Genomic DNA, 18,291 nt, shown 5'->3' with positions numbered 1-18,291 from the left:
TTGTTGTTGTTGTTGTTGTTGTTAACAATAATAATAATTATCATCATCATCATGAACGTCATCGAATGAATAAATACAGCTTACCAGTTTAATTAGTTGTGATACTAAGAATAATGTTAAATTACCGGGCCCAGACCAGGAAAAAAAGGGAATAATTTTACAGCCGATGTATGATCGCCGGCCGGTGGCTGCACCATCGGAGCACGACGTTACGCCGACGTTTAAACCAGCAAGTTAGTTAACGCAAAGACTGGATGCACTATAAAGGCTACCCGTCCGAGATCACCACGGAGGGCTCGCCTGTGGGCTCTGCGAGGCGCATAATGCGAGGAACACCCTCCCGTGCGCTTATATATCTGCCGCGCCGGGCGTGCGCAATGAGCGCAGCCACAGGCGTGAGTGACGTCCGGCTCAACAGCGACGGGCAGGTCAGAACATAACACCGTCGTTCAAAGATTAGGCAGCACTCCGGATGAAAGTGTACGAGAGCGGCTCATCGCATGCGAGGGAGAGTGCCGATCGACGGCACTCGCGTCGGGCAGCAGCCCGCCTGGGACTCCCCCGAACCGGCGATGAGCTCTGCTCAGCCGCACCTGTCAGCACGGTTCCGTCAAACCGCGCATCTGGACTAGGCGCTCCACAGACGAAGATGACCCTCGAGGATGAGCTCGCATCCGCAGCGGCAAATGGAAAAACCGAGATAGTGGGACGTTTGCTTCAAAATGGAGCTGATGCTAACGCCACAAATAGCTTTGGACGGACGCCGCTGCAGGTTAGTTCGCCTCTGCGTGTTCCACCGTCCTGTTCGTCAGGTGCAGCTATGGAGTACCCAGAGAGAATAACCGATGTTTTATTAGTTGGCATCCGAATCATGATATAATGGTATATCTGTAAGTAATACAAAATATTGTTGCGCTTATGTTCTGGTTTGGTTTCTTTTTCAAACTATATGTAAACGTCACTGACACCTGAACACTGGCAAACATGTTTTTACTCTTCGGGACCCTGTTATAGCCTACTTAGGTCTATGTAAGCGTTCTGAATAAAATGACAGTTTATTTCTTGGTGCATCCATTTAATCTAGTTTGCCTTTAGAATTACATAACATTATTTTGCGTCACATGTATGTCCAGTTATGCGCTCATGTGACGTTATGTTAAACGTCATTGCCAATCATACTGCTTGTATTAGCGTGGTGTTTAACTTATTTAATACATCGATCTTTACATTTTTCCTTGCCGAAAATGGTAAGGATCTGTTATAGAATACTGTCGGGACACGCCCACTTTGAAAACTCTTTCACCTTTAACTATACCGAGTATTTACGCGAGTTTTTATGAGCGAATAATAATCACGTAATTTGCACTGTATACGAAGCCTTTTTTTGTGCAAAATGTCTGAAGCAGAAAAATACACGCAGCATTTTTTTTACTAAAGCGCGGACACTTTAGAATGAAGACCGCAAACATACCAGCCACCAAATCCATCCTTATTTTGAACGTGTTGTTAATGAACCTTCGCGTTTAGGTAAAGTGGGAAGATATCGTTCCTGTTTATATTACATTAACTTCCAATTATTGCCATCGTGGCCAACAAGTACACTCAGTTAACGTATATTGTATAATTGTATTGTAAATTGTATTGTATTTAAAATGAGTTGAAATGTTGTATGAAATACAATCTTTTAGGGAGTTAAAGTCGGATTCATTTTGTGTATTATTTACAGATGACATTGAAAACTCGCACTTCGTTAATGTAAAATTAATAACTCCTTCATCCGTCCTGTAATTGACTTAAAGCAGCGATGGACTAATGTGGTATCTTTTCTACAGATGGACTCTAGAAGCGAACACAGTCTCAAATGTATATTTCGTTGCACAGGTAGCGATGATGGGGAGTTCAGCCGTGGTGAAGTTATTGTTGGAAAACGGAGCGAATCCGAACAAGCCGGACAACACCGGCACTACGCCCCTGCACGACGCCGCCAGAGACGGCTTCTGCGACACGGTGCAGATTTTGCTCCAATATCATGCTAATTTAAATATGAGAGACAAATGGAATCGCCTACCAATTGATCTCGCTAGAGAAAACGGACACCACGAACTGGTGGCTTTTCTGGAATCATTATAATGTAATATTAGGTTGTATCTATTTAAATTCAATGCTAAACATTAGTCTAAATCAGCGTTTAAATATACAAATCGAAAGTTGCTAATTTATGGACACTTAACATTATTTTCTTTCTTGTGTTTTTTATTTATTCATGTATTGAATGCATATAATTTTAAAAATACATTAACGGTTCAGTTCTTTAAAATTGTAAACATTTGCAGAGTGATTCAACGTCTATTATGACTCATATTTAATAAACACATGTAGTACTTTGTACTATAAAATTTATTACAAAAGTTTATGTGTCGCGGAAGTTTGATACAGCACTAGAGGGGAAAAACAACCAGTTGTATAAAGATTGCTTTTTATGACAGCGTTGTATATTGTATTTATGAAGTCTTAAACTGGGCGATTAATAGAAACTAAAAATGCAGCTGGGTTACGTAATGCGTTTAATTGTATTGTTTGCACTTTGCCCCTGTATTAATATGGCTCTCATGCTGAGTTCAAGCATCGGTTTAGTTGACGTGAATGTCTGTTGGTAAATACATTATAAAGAATTTTTATAAAATTATCGCACTGTGACCGATGGACTATAGGTATTCAGAACAATGCTTAATATATTCCAGGTATCAGTAGGATATACGTACGATTGTATAGACCTAATTTGCAAATGGTAAAATGCGAAATGGTTATTACCTTTCAAAAGGCTACGTCACCGAACCGCTATACTTCGGTTAATTTGATTAGTCAGTAATATTCCAGACAATTATTGCACATCCTTTACAATAATACAGGCCTAATAAGAACTGTAATTTTTCCACCGCTTTTCATTGTGGGTTTCGCGGAATGGTATGATAGTTAGCCTAATAGCCTAACCCAGCCAAATGCAATAATATATAACTTAGTATATGGTTCTGATAAAGATTTCAAATATGTAGATTACTGATGGTAAATGAAACGTAAAGCTTTGATGGCAGTTTTTATAGCTTGAAAAGTGTGTTTAATTAATGGAAAAAGCATTAAGTCTTTCCGGGGACATCGTATTGGCAACTCTCGGATTTTTAAGCGGATAAACAAATAATTCCGAGTTCCACGAAAGATTAAAAACTTTATGTACAGACAATATTAGTATAATGAAACTTCACGTGGCAAAAATAAAGCAGATAACGTCTCAAATTCGGTATAAAATTACAAGATGACCATATTGCATTTTTCAGAGAATCAAGTGATTTAGTGTGGGGGGAAGGGTTACAATTTTGTGTGTTTTTCGTAGGATTTAGAACCCCCCCACTATAACGTAGGTAGCGCGGTGCTTTGCTTGCTGAGCTGTAAGTATATTACAAATAATTAGCCGAATTAATCATTTGCATCAGTGCATGTTTAATGAATGGGACTCTAAACCTGCGAAATGTCGCCATTATGGAGAATGAATCTAAGTGAATTTCACAGTATTACTAAAAATCAGATTCTGCTAAGTGTATATCGGGTCCAAAACAAAGTAACCGTACATGCCTCAATTATTGATGATTATTCGATTATATGTAGACAGACAGACATTAGATAGATAGATAGATAGATAGGTAGATAGATAGATAGATAGATAGATCATAAAGTGCAGATACAAACCCAGTGACAGGTTCAATTATGACCGAAGACAAACATACTGCAAACAAGGTTGTGCAAAAGTGAAGTTAACAAGCCATGTACATGAAATATACATAGTAATACACTCTCTCCCGTATCCCAACTGCCGTTTAAAATCTCCTTTACATGTTTATATCATTAATCATCTGGAGAGGCGGCATGCCCTTCGTTTAGTTTTGTGACTCCAAGCACGCACGGGTGACGCCCATTCCCTCAGGCGTGTCACGTCGCTCCGGGAAACCCCACGCAAAATGCAGCCTGTTCGCACCAAAGGGAGAAAACTGTCATCTTCGGGTTATTGACCAGGGTTTCTCACAACGAAACGAGAAATGAAACATGGCCCGAAACCCAAAATGTAAATCATTAAATATTAAAACTCAACAAATGCAGTTTTTGCGTTAGTATATAGATATAAATCACACAAGATTGCTGAGCAAGTCATTTCACATCTGAGCACTCTCTGTACTTTAAATTAGGAGACTTTCGCAATTTTTCTGATAGAAAACGAATAATTCATCATTTGAATGATCAATGTAGATTTTCAGAGTTTCAAAATAAGCTTTGGTTTGCAACTAAATAACCACTACAACGATCTCTATAGAAGAAGTAATCACAGTGGTTAGCTGAGAAATAATATACCGCTGTTTGCCTTCATCTGTGGTTCACAGCATGCAAACTAGTCACAAGTTTCAGTCACATTTCAGTCAAAAGTAAGGCTACATTATTTAGCGTCAGGATGAGAGCACAGATGCGCAATGACAAACCTGACAACTTTTATTAACAGGACCATACATGGGGGATCAAATGGCAGCATTCAAAGAAATACAGAATTATGCAAAGTGAGTTTTATTCGTTATAATTAGTTACCGTACAAAGCGTTTGTTATTATTGCACATTCAAGTCAGATGCTCAATACCAAGGGAGTGCCTCGGAAGTATCTACTGTAAAACTGGAATTACGAGCCGTCAATCAAAACCTGGCAAAAACACAAAAATGAAGAGCCGTTTCTCCGACTTTGTTCGAGTGTTAAGACAGCAGCACGGGGTAAACGGCTCATTCTAGCTAATACGCGTTTAAACTGTTCCCTCTATGTCAGTGCCAAGATAACCGTACAGCGGTTACCGTGCATTATTTAAGCAATAACGTGTTATATATAAAAAATCAAAGCAGCATCTAATACTACATTTTACGGAGCCCCTGAGGGAACCTGTGCAAATAAACTCGTACCCACGACTTGCTTTTGCGTGCGCACGCAAAAATAAGAGATTCTTATTTTTTTGCACAGATCCCTTCAGGGGCTCCGTAACACTTCTAATGAATGCTATACTTAAAAATAACGACCTCGTCTATATGAGAGGCAAGCAGACAGACGTGCAGACAAAACGGCAATACTTTTTCTAATCGGTGAAGCGGCGCGCGGCCACGGTCGGGCCAGGCCGGTCTGCAGGCCACGCATTCGTCCTTAGGGCTTCGGAAGCATTATGGAAGCTTCAGCTGTGGACTGAAATAAAAACCCGTCATCAAACAACAATAACAGCGTAAACGCACTAAGCAGTGAGAAAACATTGCGCCCTTTAAATGTGATTCTTACGTGACAACCGTAATACGTCATAGCCTAATCCCAACTTTAACCGATACCGATTAACTTCTGGGGCATCTGTTATCTGTCTGGCGCGAGCAGTATTTTATTGCATCCGTGTGGGCAAAGTATTAACTTACTATCTATCAACTACCTGTCTGCTGCGGGAGGAGTTCACGGTGGTGCAGTGTTACGAAAGGCTCAGCGCATTAAGGGAGGTTCATTTGCTATGAAACTGGCACATGCTTGCACTTGTGGGGGGGGGGGGGGACCCGGCAGGTGCCGGTTTGGAAATCAGGCCACGTTGACGTGAAGAAATATGTCTGGATTCCTTAATCTGATAATTGCAGAAGAGGGATATTAGACCGGTGCTGATTAACTATGGAATTTCAGACAGTCGGCTTTTTCCAACGTACGCTGGAGTAATTTACAGATAAAAACAGAATAACTATGATACAGCGGTAAAAATCTGTTACGTCAAAGCGGTGATAGACCCGGCTCAGCGCGTCTTGATTGCTCGTTAAGTTCAAACATAAAATAATTAAGCTGTAATTGTAAGGCTATACTGTTTCTCCGAAATAGCGAGCATTATAAAAAAAAGGTAAATATTTTACTTTAGCTCATTACCTTGCTGTCTGACATGAAAATAAACAGCAGGCCACGTGAATTACAGGAATAATGGAGAAATCTGAATTGAGTTAAGGTACTTCACTCCCCAGCAGAGGGCTACTGGCCGTGGGTACTTACCCGCTTGCATTTAATAATCCCGGACCATTCCATCATAGATATGAGGGGGATGGCGGAGAGCAGGATGCTACTGGCTTTGCTCCCGTTCTCCTTCATCGTCTTCAGCACGTTGTCCACACAGACCTGTTGCACAGCGAGTCACATGGCGAGTCAAAGTGAAAGCGCCTGAATTGTTATCTTAAGATATATGGTCCATGGCTCATATACCAAGGTGAAACTGCAATCCTGTTGGTCATAGTGCAAGACAGCAGTAATAAACGGAACATAAATATGTAAGACATTTAAACGTGAAATTCAGAGACATAAAGCAGAGAAATAGTTAAAAAATACAGTTTTGCAAACGGACAATAAAACTGAATGTTGACGAATGTGCAATGAATAGATTTTGGTGACAATTTTTTTAAAGGCTCATAACGGTGTATCTGGTGGGAGGGGTGCATTTAAAAAAAGGGGGGGGGGGGGGTCCTGTTGGTGCCAAAGTTGTTAAACTTCCCCATTACAGCAGCTGCCAGTCCCTCGAACGATAAATTGCCACAAATGTCGACTGTCTCCCCACGGCACCTCCCTGTCAGAGGGCACGAGCGGCGCAGAGACAGCAGCCAGACAGCGACAGGCCGATAAGGAGGAGCCGGAACCTGCAGTAAAGCATGCATCTGTAAAGAAGCCACGGGGCAGAGTCCAGTTCAGGACGGGCCGCATAGTTTCAGTGAAGCGCTGAGCAGTACTGGTTTGTCAGCCACACCAGTGACTTTCACTTTCGCTTCGCAAACCGGCTGTTTGTACCAGCTGGCCCTACAGATCATCCAAAATGACTGTCACCTGTGTGGGGGGTGGGACACGGCTTAGCGGGTTTGGACACTGTGACTGTGATCGGAAGGTCGCTAGTTCAAATCCCCTGATCGGCTGAGTGATTTCACCGTTGAGCAAAGCCCTTACTGTCACAAGTGCTGCAGACACTGTCTGGCCATACATTCTTAAAAAAAGGAAAAAGCAGATGTTTTCATCCAAAGCAACATGATGTTTTCACCTAATGTACAAGGTGTGCTGGCCAGCAAGCATGTAAAGAAGCAAAAACATCTAAAGAATTGCATGCATTTTTACATTTTACTTAGCAGAAACTTTCACTGAAAGCCTCATTTTTTTTTTTTTTTTTTTAAGAAACGAGGGTCAATCAGTTCCTGGAGCAATTGGGGGGGTTAAGGGCCCAACGGTGACATCACTCTGCCAACCCTGGGATTAGAACCGGCGACCTTCTGATCGCAGGCACAGAGTCCTCAACCACTGAGCCACAGGTTTAGTAAAACGTCTTTAACCCACAGTAGGCTATGAATGAGATAGAAAAGAGTCCCACCAGAGGGCCGTGGGTGGGGAGGGCTGACCCAGACGAGTCACTGTGACTCAGCTTCCGTTGGCAGCCGCCACCCCCAGGCAGCCGGGGATGGAAGGAAGGACAGAAGGAAGAATGTGACGGAAGTGTAGTGTGGGTGTTTCAAAAATTTGGGGAAGGAGGGGTACCCAGGGGTCAAGTAAGCACAGTAAGATAAGTAAAGGCATGCAGCCCTCAAGATGGGCGACTGGGTCCTTCAGGGAGGGGGGGTCTGCTGACTGGGGGACGTCTCCCTAGCTTTTACTGCAGTTACACTCCAGCTAGCTGACGAGGTACATTTTATTTGTATACTATTTTCAAATTGTCATTTTGAAATCCAGTTTAGTGTTGCTTCATATTCAGTGTGGTTTAACTTTTTTTTTTTTTTTTTTTTAAAGTTTTTATGTATTTTAGTTTTAGGTCAAGTTTCAGTAATTTTATTTCTAAGGACTGACTGGAAGTTGAGCTACTTTACGCGTCTGTCCTTGAAAGAATCCTACATAAATACACAGTGCAAAATTACGTATTAATGTCCTCACAATGAGCAAACATATTCCAGGCATTATTATTGGTAATTAAAGATAAATAAATCATTACTTTTATTTAAAAACAGCAGTGTTTGGGCACAATATTTATAGTTTTGATGTAGCTGTAGTTTTTTTTTTTTGCATGTTATTTCCATTTACGAAAACATTATTTCTGTTTGACCATAACCCAAATTAGGTGGGGGGGGGCATCGAGGCAAAGGAACAGGGGCACACAGGCTGTGTGATGTCACTCTGGGGTGCAACACCTGTGTTGTCACGGGGGCGGGGGGTCACGGCAGCGCGGTCAACTACCGGGGGCTAATCTGAGAGGGGGGAGAGCCTAGCGCACTCGGCCTGCCACACCACTGTCTTCCCCGGAACAGAACTGCCGGAGCCCCCAGGCTGAACCTGTGCACCACCAACGTAAACAGACCGAGCCAGGAAGCGGGGAAGGCAGACCTTACGCAACGCAGTGCGGCTCCCTTTAGAGGAAACGGGAAACCGTCCTGTGAGCTGCAGCCTCGCAGATCGCGGCTGCATCTCGCCAGGTCACTGCCCAGAGCGTCTCGCTCGTGCCTGAAGATACTATCTGCCTTCCTGAGCCGCTGAGCCCGTGCAGCTGACAGCAGGCGCCAGTCCCCGCTTGTGTGGGTATTCTGCGCTTTAAAGCACGGTTCTCCTTGGGCTTCTTTTCCCGAACGGCCCAGCCGGAGCTGCGTTACGGCCACGTCTTCGCTCACCTACCACGCTGTGTACATTTTTAATTAAATGCCGTTAAAAAAAAAAACATTTGGTTTAATTTGGAGCAATGAGGGTTAAGGGCCTCACTCAAAAGGGCCCAGTGGTGACATCACTCTGCAAACCATAGGATGTGAACCTTCTGAACACAGACCCAGAGACTTAAACCACACGTTTACGTCCACGGGCAGCTCATCAGATACCAGTTCATGAAGCAATGTGTCAGAACGAAGGCCTCGGGACCAGGATGGTGATCCGTGACAGGCTGGCGTGTGCATTTAGCATGCAAATGTGCTCTCACACACACACACATACATGTATCCGCACACTGCCTTGATTTTATGGGTCCCTTTGTTATACAAAGACCGTTAAAAGATTTACGTTCCAGGATAAAATAAGAACACATCAAGATACCACAGCAGACTAGGAGCCATTACAGGGAAAATCAGCTGGAGCCCAGACGCCCCCTCCCCCCCCCAGCCCCACCCCCCGCCCCCCACTCACCGCCTCCTCGTGCTCCTTCCAGCAGTCATAGTCCGTCGCCATGGCAATACTGGCATAGCACAGACCGGCCTCATTGGCCAGGACCACTTCCGGCACGGTGGTCATGTTGATGACGTCGGCACCCCACTGGCGGAACACCATGCTCTCGGCACGGGAGGAGAAGCGGGGCCCCTCGATGGACACCACAGTCCCTCGGGGGTGACACTTCACCCCCAGGTCCCGTGCCACCTCCAGCAGGACCTGCAGTGGACAGCAAGCCGAGGAAAAGGATGATGGGAGGGATCAGGATTCCCTTGTGGGCGGGATTACCGTGTGAGATCAATGAGCTTATTGGCTGCTCTGAAGCTAAGCCGGGCTGTGATTGGCAGCTGATAGTAATCCCACGCCTGAGGGCTTTTAAAGCCTCATCCATGAGACCAATCCCATGATTCATTGCGCCCCAAGTTTGTTCTTGGAAGGCAAATTAGCACAACTCATCTTGCCAAGATCTTGGTATCAAGACTCACCCACTGCTATAAACGATGGTAGAGGGCTGCACTGGGGGTGCCGGCAAGCTATCATCGCAGGAGTGACATCACAGACTCACCTGCCTGGTCCTACTGCAGAAGGGGACAGCCAAAGGAATGTGGCACACTCCGGGGGGGCTTGCGGGGCTTCCATCATAGAAGGTCTGAATCCTTTTCGTGGTTCTGACAGGAGGAGGAGAAGCAGACAAGAAAGAATCGATGTTTGTCTGAGTGCAGCTATCTCCATCTCACCGCAGCACCAGTGGCGACATGGTGCTGGCGGTAGATAGGGCTCTGAAGGGATCAGTCACGCTCGAGAAGCTCTCACACGCAGACACACACGCCGGCAGCGTGACGCCCGGCGGCAGACAGGGGACAGGGCCTCTGAGGGCCAGCCGGATGTAGGATAATTAACCCCCGTTCTCGCCGTCACACAGCACCGAATCAGAACACACGACTCCCGCCGCGTGACACCAGGCGTAACCTGTGTGTGCTGTCGCCTCTACCCCGCGCTGCCCTCGGCGGATTTTTAAAACTGCTGCACAAGCTTCCATGCAAAACACGCTCGGCCAGAATGTCCAGGTGAGGGAGGCCGCGGCCGACTCCGTCGCAACGGCCGCCATCCAGTTCCCGCTCTGCCAGCCCCTGTGTAAACATACTGTCCCGGCACCCTGCCCCTCCCCTTCTTGGAAAAGAAAAGAAAAAAACCCCTCCCCATTTCGAGGCTTAAACACGAGTGCAGAAGATGATAAAAAAAGATTAGAACTCCACCCCTCTGATCAGAAGGTTGTGGGTTTGAGACCCATGGCAGAGAGATGAGTCACCTCACCGTTAGGTGTTTGTGTGTCTCATGGAGAGCAAGACAAGATTTACAGAAAACACTCAATTTCCCCACAGGGCGGAATAAAGTAGCGTTCTTCTATTCTAAACAAGGGACTTTTGTCACATTCACACTGCGGCTGCCCGTCACCGAGTCCGGGTGACAGTTGGTGGCATAGATATTCGGGTGTGGCAGGCGGTGTTCATCACAGGTCAACCCTGAGGGAAGAGAGCTCCTCCTACGGGAGAGACGCGGGCGTCACGCCGAAGATGGGCGGGGCCCGCATAAACGCTTTCACTGGGCGTTTCCATGGCGAGGCAGAGGGAAGGACGCCAGCAATCTGCTGCCAAACCACGTGGGCACTTTTAGTCTAATATTTACGGGACACAAAGGACACCAAGTTAGGGCAACATTTCGCTTGAAAGTCCAGTTACCTTGCACCTGTAAATAGACGTAACATTTAGGTATGGCTGAACTGAGCTGAGCGGAGATGGACGCTAAACTCCTCCGCACCCCCACCGCCCAGATATGGTCGAGAAAGCTTCCCAGCAAATTCCACGTTAGATCAAAACAGCTGATGCATGAAGCAACCTAGCCCACCCCCACGCACATCAAAAGCGATGGCGCACCCATGTCGTCGGCGGCAGACAGGAATCCTCACTTCAGATGTCTTTCACAGATCAAGGGCTACCACTAATTATTATCTTCCTATGGATTAATCCGTCAACTATTTTACAGATTAATCAACCAATCTAAACAATTAATTCACCTCCCGAAAAACAAACAGACCGTTTCGTTCAAGTTACTTTAAGTTATGCGTATATAATTCGGTTAGTGGAGCACAGCACATGCGACTGTTTTGGTAGATCATGAGCACTAAAGTCAAGAAAGGAACAGCTCAGCGACCACAACATCTACAAAGATACTTTGGATAAACAAAGCAAAAAGACGGTGATGGCGTGGTGCTGCTTTTTGTTGATTAAAGTTAATACTTTTCTTTGTAAATATATATTCTTTATTTAGTCCCCGTTTTCATTTCAGTTTCCGATATTAACCCTACACATTTTCTCAAAACACTTATTCAATGGAGATTCTAAGGCAAGCAGGCAAAGAACTTTATAGCTTTATAGCATATTTAGCAGCTACAAGGACAAAAGATGTTTTTAAAAAAAGCTCCCCCTACCAATGATAATGTAATAAACATGAACAGACGACACTCACCGGCTCATCGACTACATCGATTAATCGCGGCAGCCCTACACAGATCAGGATGTGCGGATCATAAACGTGTTCGTCTGGCTTTGACAGCAGAAATACCTGCCGATGTTAGTTTTCGGAGGCCGCACAGGAAATTTCAACTTCCTCAAAAACAAAACACAGATGCTATTTAGAAGAACCTGAAGAGTATACATAACAATTATCATGATATTTATATTAAAAACTCTGCTCAAATCCCGTCTCCTCTCTCCAAGTTCCATCTCTTACCCCTCCTCTTCTGACCATTAACAGTTACATTGCCCCTTACCCCTCCTCTTCTGACCATTAACAGTTACATTGCCCCTTACCCCTCCTCTTCTGACCATTAACTGTTACATTGCCCCTTACCGTTCCTCTTCTGACCATTAACTGTTACGTTGCCCCTTACCGTTCCTCTTCTGACCATTAACTGTTACATTGCCCCTTACCGTTCCTCTTCTGACCATTAACAGTTACATTGCCCCTTACCGTTCCTCTTCTGACCATTAACTGTTACGTTGCCCCTTACCGTTCCTCTTCTGACCATTAACTGTTACATTGCCCCTTACCGTTCCTCTTCTGACCATTAACAGTTACATTGCCCCTTACCGTTCCTCTTCTGACCATTAACTGTTACATTGCCCCTTACCCCTCCTCTTCTGACCATTAAGTTACATTGCCCCTTACCGTTCCTCTTCTGACCATTAACTGTTACATTGCCCCTTACCCCTCCTCTTCTGACCATTAACAGTTACATTGCCCCTTACCCCTCCTCTTCTGACCATTAACAGTTACATTGCCCCTTACCGTTCCTCTTCTGACCATTAACTGTTACATTGCCCCTTACCGTTCCTCTTCTGACCATTAAGTTACATTGCCCCTTACCGTTCCTCTTCTGACCATTAACTGTTACATTGCCCCTTACCGTTCCTCTTCTGACCATTAAGTTACATTGCCCCTTACCGTTCCTCTTCTGACCATTAACAGTTACATTGCCCCTTACCGTTCCTCTTCTGACCATTAACAGTTACGTTGCCCCTTACCGTTCCTCTTCTGACCATTAACTGTTACGTTGCCCCTTACCGTTCCTCTTCTGACCATTAACAGTTACATTGCCCCTTACCGTTCCTCTTCTGACCATTAGCTGTTACGTTGCCCCTTACCGTTCCTCTTCTGACCATTAACTGTTACGTTGCCCCTTACCCCTCCTCTTCTGACCATTAACAGTTACATTGCCCCTTACTGTTCCTCTTCTGACCATTAAGTTACATTGCCCCTTACCGTTCCTCTTCTGACCATTAACTGTTACGTTGCCCATTCCTTTTACCATGATTTGAATTAGTCTGCTGTTTTATGCATGTTATCTGTGATCAAATGTATTCTTTTTTTGTAATTGTTACCTCTCATTTGTTTCATTCCACTGTAAAGCCTTAAGTTTCACATAAATCAAACTTGTTGCTGCTACATTATTCGTTATTCAGCCAGAGCTGACACCGCTAACAGGTCACGTTAAGGAAGCTCGCATTAATCACACTGAATTATGGGAAACCCTCATTAGATCTGGAAACCCAAAGTGGACAGACGAGATGGGGGTCACACGACGGGCTACCCCTAGGGATCAACATGCAAACAAATCATGATAAACCATCATGTCATGACTATCAATGTAAAAAGATGATCTTTGGAGAATTAATTTTATAATTACCACTGTTTATTTTCAGGCCTAAAGCAATTGGCTATTCTCCTGCTAATCCAGAAGACAGGCCTATAGAGATTTTTATCAAATATTTACATACTACCATAACTCACAAATTAAACACACAGAGTCCTGTGATCTGTTCATGCCTAACAGGGTGTCAAGAGGATATTAATTTGGGCAAAGCGCCAAAAGAGGAGGGGCCCACAGCGACTCAGTAAATCAGGCCACATGCTCGCATTAGTCAAATGATTCAGCACAAGTCCGGACATGCCCCAACATGATGCGCGCCCAGACCGCAGCGCTAGACGAGAGGGAGCTGGCCTGTCGCCGCGGCGATGCTTCCTCATTTGCGGTGACTGTTCTGGGAACGCGGCCGAAAGATGCCACTGATTTTACGGACGAGCTTTTTTTTTCTTTTCTTATGCAGTCTGCAGAGACAGCAGGCTTTTATCAGATTTTAGTCTAAAGGGACAGGGGAATGAGGGCAGAAGTCGGCGATGTCGGTATCGCAAGGCGCTGTTCTGCGATAAAAAGGTGTGTGACACTAATGGCCATGCATCCCGCACACACACGGGAAAAAAAAATCTAAAAATCTCACCGGCCATCCTTGCTGCGTTTAGGGAAAACCTCTGGCATGTGTATGAGGAGGGTGGCAGGTCACATTAAAAAGTGGAAGGACGGCAGTTCCGTTTCCACTTTATGGAGCAAGCGCTTCTAAGAAAAACATAAATCAAAACAGCGTTCCCACCACAGGAACATAGAGAGAGGAAGTAGGGTTAGGGGCTGAATCACTGAATAAACACAGAATAAGAGGACATCTAATGAAAAAGTGAGTGACCGTCTCTGTAAAACAAAAAGGGGGGAGAGAAATCTACTAGGGGAAAAAAAATTCTAAATAAACACTGGAGACAAAAATATACAGGGGTGATGTAAGACAAAAGAGCAAGGAATGCCCCCAAAAGGAGTCAGTGAAGATGATGAGGGTCGCGGGAGTAAAAGGTATTTAAATGGGGAAAGACTGGAAAAGTGCAGGGTGAGCTGGAGAGTGAAGCGCAGGCGGATGAACCATTTATAAAAACCGTAATTACTTAAAAGACGGAAAGGCATGTTGCTGTCAAACAATGCATCTTTGATGTCATGCTGAAATCCAGCTTCCCAGACTGCAGATCCCAGTGACCCCTGGATGATTATGGTCACTGGTGATCACTTCAAAGTCAACGTTCAAGCACACGACAAGGAAACGGATGCAGTAACAGCCCCCCCCCCACATGCGTGATTGGCCGTTATTAACGCAATAATGCCGCTCGTCCGGCTCGTCCCTACAGAATCTTCCACGCTGCCAAGAATGTTAGTCAGCCTGGAAGTTACAGTTTGCCACCTTGCCTTGTGTAACATCAAATTTCAGTTTCCTAATTAACTCCCACAGGTCAGACAGGTTCGGTGACCTTATTTTTAAATTAAAACTGCTAACGTTTTCCTTATATGGCATCGCAGGTTCAAACGAGAGTCGCAAATAAAGTTTTATTAACTAGGGAAGAATTAAAATCACGTTTTAACTATTGCTATGTGGATTATATAAATAACCACAGGAAATACATTTCTAATATGAATGGAAAAATGCGTTTGGCAAAAATTTCTAGCTATGCGGAAAGTAGAAATATGCACCAGCAGAATCGTGGCGAAGGATCACCAGGGTCACACAGACCGAACCCCAGACTCAGACGACACCCGCGAGAGTAAAAGTTTCGGAGGTAAATAAACGCTCTGCTGTCATCGTCAACGCAATTAAAGGAAAATAAAATGCCATGGCAACGTCGCCCGAGAGTCACACTGTAAAGCGGCAGCTAAACGAGCGTTTAAAAAAAATAAAAAAATAAAAAATGAAGAGAAAAGGTGACGCAAGAGCCGCTCCCTGCATACCTGTCGATAAACTGGTCGACCAAGACAATGTCACCAGGCTGGATCTCCTCCCGGAGGGAGCCACAGGCGGTAGTGACCAAAAGATGAGTGCAGCCCTCCTCTTTCAGTGCCCAGATATTGGCTCTGTAGTTCACGCTGGAAGGCATTATCGTATGCTGCCTGCCATGCCTGTAAAGGTGGTGGGGGTGGGGGGAGGGCAGGGGGAGAGGTCAGCGGGGGGAGGAAAGCTTATTAGAAACGTTTATTCTGGCAGCACAAAAAATACACCAGACACTATGCCATTCACCTACACCACGGGTCTCAAACTGCAGTCCTGGGGCCTGGAGCCCAGTATAGCTTTAGTTCTTTCCCTTTTCCACCACAAATGACTCAGCTCAAGAGCTGTGTGGTAATTAGCACAAGGAGTTGAATCAGGTGTGTTAAATGAGGGGAAACCCAAAAATGTGCAGGGCTCCGGCCCCCCCAGGACTGGAGTTTGAGATACCTGACCTACACCCTACTGGTAATCAGACGAATGAAGCCTCACTACCACAAGAGGGCACTGTGACTCACAAAACAAATATTCCCAACAGCTCTTCGCCTGAGAGCGAGACATACTTCATCATCTATTACCTTGCCAGCAGTACACATTCGATGTTTTTAATCTTCCCCAATATGAGCACATCTGAAGGCTGAGACAAGAGGGGAAAAAGAAAACCTTTTCATGAGATGTATACAATACGTCGGCAGTGTTGTCCCTCAACACCTGTCCTGCAACAAGAGTGACCAGCGGATACGGCCTGACACAAACCTCCACTTGGGTATGAACGGGTCAGTCCGATTGGTGGTGTGCGTGTGCTTGACTTTAATGCCAAATCGGCAACAATGGTTATATCATGGCAGAAAGGTAAAACAAATAAATAATCTAACAAGAAATTTAAAACAAGAAAAAGATAAACGAAAACGGAATTTACCGAAGATTCTTTAAATTAATGTTTGCTGAAAATTCCAAAACTTCACAGGCTGGTACCTTATTACAAACATTCGGTGCCTTGTGTTACGCAGAGCAGAACAACAAAGTAAAATATGTTTCGCTGACAGGCCCAGATTACAAGACAGACATGTGAGGGGCTCTTCGTCTGGCTGGTGGCGGTAGAAGCATTTTTCTGCTTCACCATTGGCTATTCGCCACCTCCGGATTGCTCCCTCAATTACACTGATGACTCAATACAGACACATGGATCCAACATGGATGCCACGGCAATCTGCTTCTACAGGACAGGATATATCCTGCGACGATGAATCATATCTGCACTCTTCATCACTGCAAACACCCACGAATAAACAGCCCGTCTCCCTCGAGTTTCGCAGGAACCAACCTTCCCAAAAGGCGTGTCCACATACTTCTCGGTCCGTCCTTCTAGAATGTCGGGGTCGTCAAGGCCAGACCCTCCGATGATGCCGATCTGGACACAGTGGGAAAAGTCAGACCCCAGCTCACGATCATCAATCGCCCTGCTGAACTCACTGCGCCCCATTTCCTGAACTTTTATGCAGCTGAACCATGACCGTTAATTGAATGAATGGAAAAACATGCAAATCCATGTTACTCACTCGATGCCTTCAGGAGTTAATGAAAAGTTCCCAAAGGCAAATACTTACCATGACAATATATGTTAAATGACAGCTGGAAAACAGACTGCCAGGTGAAAACAAAAGGAAATGTATGTTTTAAGAAAATGTCAATATAACAAAGGGAGGAGGGAAGGGCTGGGCTCAATCCATGGGCTATACACTGAGCCAGAATCACGCAATCAATGACAGTTCGTGGCTATGGGAAGCAAATACGCTAATGTTCTAATGTTTATTACACACGTACAGCTGCTACTGGGTTGTAGTAACGTGGCGTTTACAACGGCACTGCATAAACCCAGGATGAGGCATGTCGCGCAACCAGCATAACAAGGGACTGAAACCCAGAGGATCGAAGTAACGGAGAGCAACGGCGTGTCTGCAGGATAGGACTCTGTGATCGGAAGGTCGCCGGTTCAAAGGGAGGGATGTCGAATGTTGCATCGACAACAAGGTGCAGGGCTGCCAGATCTCACGCATCTAGCGTGAGACTCACGCTTTTAGACTCCAAATTGAGTCCAATGCAGAAATCTTACGACGAAATCTATATTCTGTATTATAAGCCTAAAACACCATAGGCGTTGGGGCAGTTTGCAAACCCTACAGACCATTTGAATACATGTAAATGAGTGTGCAGACTTGTCTCGAATCGAAAATATCACTCTAGCCAGCAGCCCTGAAGGTGGGACACGTGAAAATACCCAGTTTCCTCAGGATGGCCACTACTGTGTTAAATCCGCCGAAGTGCCGCATTCCACGGGGCTGTACCACATTATCGGTTTTGTAAAAATACGGAAGTTAATCATTCAACTTAACAGGGAGACGCCAGGTGGCTGCAATGTACCTCCACCAGCTAGTCTAACCGGACCCACTAAACTCGCGTTTCCTTCTTCTGTTCTGGGGAGTGAATGAAAAGCTGGAAAAGCCTACAATCCCAGTGCAGTTCGTTACCTTAACACGCATAACAGCCGCCATGTTCACGGGGAAAAGCCACGAGAGAGCGAAGTCTCGCGCGAAACCGCCAGGATCGATCTACGTCGCAGAAATTATTTCTAGAATTATCGTTCAACTTTCAGATTCATTTCCAAAGTAGGTGTCTGCACCACTCCTGCATTCAAGGGCGGGCAATGCATCGCTTTGAAACCTACTTACATTTCCCTCCACGAACTTGACCCGCTTATAATATAATATACAATGCTCGCACTCAGGAACCACAGGTTACGTTCAGGTTCGACAGGTCATACCACTTTTTTTTTTTTTTTACCTGGGAGCAATGCAC

The 18,291-nt window shown here is 45.0% G+C and overlaps 2 protein-coding genes across 4 annotated transcripts; one reads left to right on the top strand and one right to left on the bottom strand.

Moving 5' to 3' along the window:
- The first annotated feature begins 421 nt into the window (after positions 1-421).
- cdkn2a/b (cyclin-dependent kinase inhibitor 2A/B (p15, inhibits CDK4)) lies at positions 422-2,554 on the top strand. Its single transcript, XM_048999768.1, has 2 exons — positions 422-772; positions 1,882-2,554. Exons 1-2 carry the CDS (start codon positions 473-475, stop codon positions 2,128-2,130), a joined length of 549 nt encoding a protein of 182 aa, XP_048855725.1. The 5' UTR covers positions 422-472; the 3' UTR covers positions 2,131-2,554.
- Positions 2,555-3,092: 538 nt separating this feature from the next.
- On the bottom strand, positions 3,093-18,183 carry LOC125723301 (methylthioadenosine phosphorylase). 3 transcript variants are annotated; one of them, XR_007386851.1, is made up of 9 exons: positions 17,964-18,148; positions 16,760-16,846; positions 16,014-16,072; positions 15,402-15,569; positions 9,807-9,909; positions 9,221-9,460; positions 6,086-6,208; positions 5,152-5,260; positions 3,093-4,017 (listed from the first exon to the last, which is right to left on the bottom strand). XR_007386851.1 is itself a non-coding variant. In XM_048999766.1 (9 exons), the coding sequence occupies exons 2-9, from the start codon at positions 17,985-17,987 to the stop codon at positions 5,222-5,224; spliced, it is 843 nt and encodes a 280-aa protein (XP_048855723.1). In that variant the 5' UTR covers positions 17,988-18,044; positions 18,165-18,183; the 3' UTR covers positions 4,590-5,221. The 3 variants fall into 3 exon arrangements, 2 of the variants coding, with proteins under 2 accessions (XP_048855723.1, XP_048855724.1); XM_048999766.1 differs by lacking the exon at positions 3,093-4,017 and adding an exon at positions 18,165-18,183 and having other exon boundaries at positions 4,590-5,260; positions 17,964-18,044; XM_048999767.1 differs by lacking the exons at positions 3,093-4,017; positions 17,964-18,148 and adding an exon at positions 17,043-17,690 and having other exon boundaries at positions 4,590-5,260.
- Positions 18,184-18,291: the final 108 nt, after the last annotated feature.

This window comes from Brienomyrus brachyistius, unplaced genomic scaffold, assembly GCF_023856365.1.
Source record: "Brienomyrus brachyistius isolate T26 unplaced genomic scaffold, BBRACH_0.4 scaffold47, whole genome shotgun sequence".
Taxonomy (NCBI): domain Eukaryota; kingdom Metazoa; phylum Chordata; class Actinopteri; order Osteoglossiformes; family Mormyridae; genus Brienomyrus; species Brienomyrus brachyistius.
This window is presented reverse-complemented; position numbering and strand designations above follow the sequence as displayed.

What these genes read in the sequence shown, in the direction of transcription:
- cdkn2a/b (XM_048999768.1), top strand. Translation starts at nt 473, where the DNA reads ATGAAAGTGTACGAGAGCGGCTCATCGCATGCGAGGGAGAGTGCCGAT. An exon ending in TTGGACGGACGCCGCTGCAG is followed by an intron (nt 773 to 1,881) that starts GTTAGTTCGCCT and finishes TTCGTTGCACAG; the next exon opens with GTAGCGATGATGGGGAGTTC.
- LOC125723301 (XM_048999766.1), bottom strand. Translation starts at nt 17,987, where the DNA reads ATGGCGGCTGTTATGCGTGTTAAG. An exon ending in GTCGACCAGTTTATCGACAG is followed by an intron (nt 9,910 to 15,401) that starts GTATGCAGGGAG and finishes TCCTCCTGTCAG; the next exon opens with AACCACGAAAAGGATTCAGA. An exon ending in TCTGCAGTAGGACCAGGCAG is followed by an intron (nt 9,461 to 9,806) that starts GTGAGTCTGTGA and finishes TGTCCACTGCAG; the next exon opens with GTCCTGCTGGAGGTGGCACG.